The sequence below is a fragment of the Mchenga conophoros genome, linkage group LG2 (genome assembly GCF_057382185.1).
Source record: "Mchenga conophoros isolate Kocher_MC1m ecotype Shallow Benthic linkage group LG2, M_conophoros_male_GT1.1, whole genome shotgun sequence".
Classification (NCBI taxonomy): Eukaryota; Metazoa; Chordata; class Actinopteri; order Cichliformes; family Cichlidae; genus Mchenga; species Mchenga conophoros.
The window spans coordinates 3,844,669-3,848,559 of NC_140527.1; the positions used below are offsets into that span (position 1 = coordinate 3,844,669).

Consider the following 3,891-nt stretch of genomic DNA (forward strand, 5'->3'; position numbering starts at 1 on the left):
ATGATTGGAGTACAGACTGCTTTGATTCTTTTTACTACAATAGGTAAGTACAAGATGATCTAGTGTTGTTTACACAGATTTTAACAGGTGCAGTATAATGTAAAGACAATAGTATTTAAGAGGGAAGATTTGTAATGTTTACTGGTTTTGTCTCTTTTTGTCTTGTGTCTTCAGCTCTGATTCAAAGCGCAGAGGCTGCCCACCAGATCCCTTTGATTGAAGTTGAAGTTGGTAAAAATGTTACTTTGCAGTGTCCGGTTACAGAGAAGGACGGCAAATTTGTTCACTGGTTTAAGCAATCTCCAGGATATATGATCCAGACAGTTGCTACAGGATCTTACACAAAACAAACACTGAGTGAAGAATTTAACAACGGTCGTTTCTCAGTATCAGAGGGGCAGACTCTGTATTTTCTTTCCATGAGAAATGTCCAAAAAGAGGATGAAGCAACATATTTCTGTCAGTATGGATCAGCTTATTCACAGACCTTTAATACAAGCGTCTACTTGGCTGTAAATGGTAAACTATGTGATATGTTCATTTCTTTCTACCTCACTTAGTAATCACAAATGCTTTGAGGAAACCTGGTATTATATTTTTAAATATTTTAATTCCATTATCACTGCTTTTTACTAAACAACCCAGGTCACAGTGAGCAGAAATCAGTTTACGTGAAACAAACTCCGGAGGCAGTGTCAGTCCACCCAGGCAGCTCCGTGACTCTCCAGTGTTCACTTTTCTCCAATAACAACGAGAACAGAAGCAAGTGCCCAGATGAACACAGAGTGTACTGGTTCAGAGCAGGATCAGGACAATCCCACGCCACGATTATTTACACTCACAGAAACTACAGTCAAAAACAAGAGAGACGGCGTTGTGTCCACAGTCTGTCCAAAACTATTCAGAACTCCTCTGATGCTGGGATCTACTACTGTGCAGTGGTCACATGTGGAGAGATCGTGTTTGGCGAAGGAACTCAAGTGGAGACAAGTATGTGGTCACCGATTTTCTTTTTTTTTTTTACAACTAAACAAGTAAAGCAAAAAATCAAATTTGAACTTTGCAGCAATAATTACTTTATGTTGTTTATTATGAACTATTTAATGAGTCTTTAAAATTCACTCCTTCGGTGAAATTACTTTTTTTTTTTGGCAAATTTACATAAAATATGTGAAGTAAATAGTTTGCTTTCTGATTTTGCTTTGGCAGAAATATAAAATAATATAATATAATATCTGTGCTTTTTTGATTCCAGGACAAAAATGGGACCCTGTGATCATTGTACTTGGGACGCTGTTGGCTCTCTGTGTAATTGTCATTGCAGTCCTTATTCTATCAAGAGATTGATGGTTTCTTTTCTTTTTCATCTTCAGTTAAGCACCCAGAATATCTTTATCTAGAATACAGAAATCATTGTATAGCTCAAAGGCAGAATTTACTAACAGTACTGTCATAATATGTATTATTACATTTTAATATCTGCAAAAAATAAAAACAAAAAACAAAAAGAACAAAATGCATGCATTTAAGCATCCTGAACAATTTCACAACATCGGCTTTGTGTTCTTCTTCACATTGAACAGGTCAGCTATTATGTATCGCTTTCAGGTTCATACTGTGGAATAACAATTACTTTTTAACTGTGCATGGCTGTGCATATCTGAATCAATGACAGTTCCATAAGAATAGAAACATGTTTTTAAAAATATATACATATTATAACCGCAGCAAACTCTATCGCTTATCATTATTTTTGTTAGACTGCAATGTTTCAGTCCAGGTGACCTTCGTCAGGTAAGGTGAAACTATTTTCACACAATTACTTAATTAATTGATTCCCATTTACCAAGGCAGAATACAATCAAACAATTTAGAAATAATAACTATTAGGCACATCACAGGTGTGTAGTATTGGTCAAATAATTTAACTGAATAACAACATTAGTTTTGTAAACAACCCTGTAGAAACCAAAAGGAAAGAAATGAGAACACACCTATTTTTAACTTACAGATCCAAAGAAGGACCAAAAATATCAGAAATTCTAAAAAACTAAAATTTAAAAATTAGTTTGTATCTGTGCTAAAAACTCTCTTTCATCTACTCCATGATGTGCACTATTAAAAATAATGCAGTTTGTTTGGGTGACAAAGTCCGCAAAGAAAATATCCAGGAAGCCTCACTTCTGTTCAATAATAAATTATGGTCTCCTTCCCTAGATGGTGCTGGACTGGGCTCAATGCTAAATAATCGTAAGGACATTATATCATGTTTTATGTCATTAAAGTGGGCTGCTAATGGAAAGCTTCTTTCAAGCCAGTAAATCACACTTGTATGTTCACTTGTTCTCTGTTTCAATTTTTTCACTCTTTTACCTCAATACGTTCTTTTGCTAGTGTTATGATTCTGGGCCCAATTTCCACATCTGTAATTTCCATTAAAATTAAGACTTAGAAGTGTCTGACACAGGACTGTCTCGAGTTATCATAGGGCTTCCATGTAGCCATGTCTGCGGTGTACATTTTAGGACATCGTCAGTTCTCAAGAAAAAAGTTGTCAGGTATCAGACAAAAAATTGTCAGGTCTCAGTTCTCAAGAAAAAAGTTGTCAGGTATCAGAACACAAGGTACCAAAGAGAAAATCTTCCTGCAGGTGGCGGTGTTGTCATGTCCCACCCAGTGTTGCCAACTTAGCGACTTTGTCGCTATATTTAGCGAGTTTTCAGACCACCTTAGCGACTTTATTTCTGAAACGCAACTAGCGACAAATCTGGCGACTTTTTCTGGCGTTATTAGAGACTTATTTATGACGACTTTTTGACGTGAAAGTGCGTATCGCTCTTACTCTCAATAAGCAGCGGGTGCTGCGGTGGGCACCTCGCCCGTGCCAAAGCGCTCACAGGTGGAGGATAGTCCTCCCCAGCTGCTAATAGGGCAGGGCTCCTGCACTGACTGTAGCGCAGTCAGTTCTTCTTTTACTGGTATGCTGTTTTGTGGACCATAAAGTTTAAAACTACACACACACACACTAACTCCACCAGAGTGCCTGTTTTGGGTCACTTTTGCCGGTCCAAGCCCGGATAAAGGAGCAGGGTTGGAATTGTGACATTAAAAAAACAATAATTGCTAAAAGAAATTTAATTTGTAGTTCTAAATAAATTCTAAATGCATTTAAGACGTTTTTTACTGACTTTATGCCTCTAACACGATGTTATTTCTCTCTCCAACAGCGTAGGTTACAATTACATTAGCATGACCAACTATGCAAATTAGGCGATGACATCACTTAGCGACTTCTTGCGACTTTTAGGACAGCCAATAGCGATTTTCCTTACTGAGGAGTTGGCAACACTGGTCCCACCCGAATTGATTTCCAGATACGTCATCAATGTGTGACAGTGGGAGAGCGTAAGGTCATTGACCTCACCGGAGTTTTACTGCGGTTCAGGCTCCTAACGACACAAGGGCTGTATCCCAATTCAGGGTCTGCAGCCTTAAAGTGCGCAGCCTTAACGGTCCACAAGGGCCGCGTACTTAAAGGCCGGAAGTGAGAGGCTTGTGAAATGGGACGGTCTAGCCTCCGTCGCGCTGCCCTGGATGCCTAGCAACCATGATACTAACAGCTGGAAACGTTTCATACAGCTTTGTTTGACAGAAATGAAGGAGAAAATCTTTTGTTCATTCGTTTGTTTGTTTGTACATGAGCTTTGATTTGATAAGTATCTGAGGCTGACTGTGAAATCATGATTATTGGGCTTCACTTCTGTATTGAACAGTCATTTAAGATTACCTAGTAAATCTCCAGCTGCCTCCCTCTTCCCGCTCCACCACAACCACCCACACATGCAGGGCCTTGGAGTAGGGGTATGTCACCAGGGTGCAGAGGAGGCTACC

The 3,891-nt window shown here is 38.8% G+C and overlaps 1 protein-coding gene across 1 annotated transcript; it reads left to right on the top strand.

Annotated features, from left to right (window-relative positions):
* On the top strand, positions 1–1,551 carry LOC146581545 (uncharacterized). Its single transcript, XM_085283716.1, has 4 exons — positions 1–43; positions 175–519; positions 646–990; positions 1,256–1,551. Exons 1-4 carry the CDS (start codon positions 1–3, stop codon positions 1,345–1,347), a joined length of 825 nt encoding a protein of 274 aa, XP_085139842.1. The 3' UTR covers positions 1,348–1,551.
* The last annotated feature ends 2,340 nt before the right edge of the window (positions 1,552–3,891 follow it).

Bases quoted from the DNA above. Each gene is read 5' to 3' on its own strand.
- LOC146581545 (XM_085283716.1), top strand. From the start codon at position 1: ATGATTGGAGTACAGACTGCTTTGATTCTTTTTACTACAATAG. The intron at 44-174 runs GTAAGTACAAGA...TTGTGTCTTCAG, and splicing joins GATTCTTTTTACTACAATAG to CTCTGATTCAAAGCGCAGAG. The intron at 991-1,255 runs GTATGTGGTCAC...TTTTGATTCCAG, and splicing joins AGGAACTCAAGTGGAGACAA to GACAAAAATGGGACCCTGTG.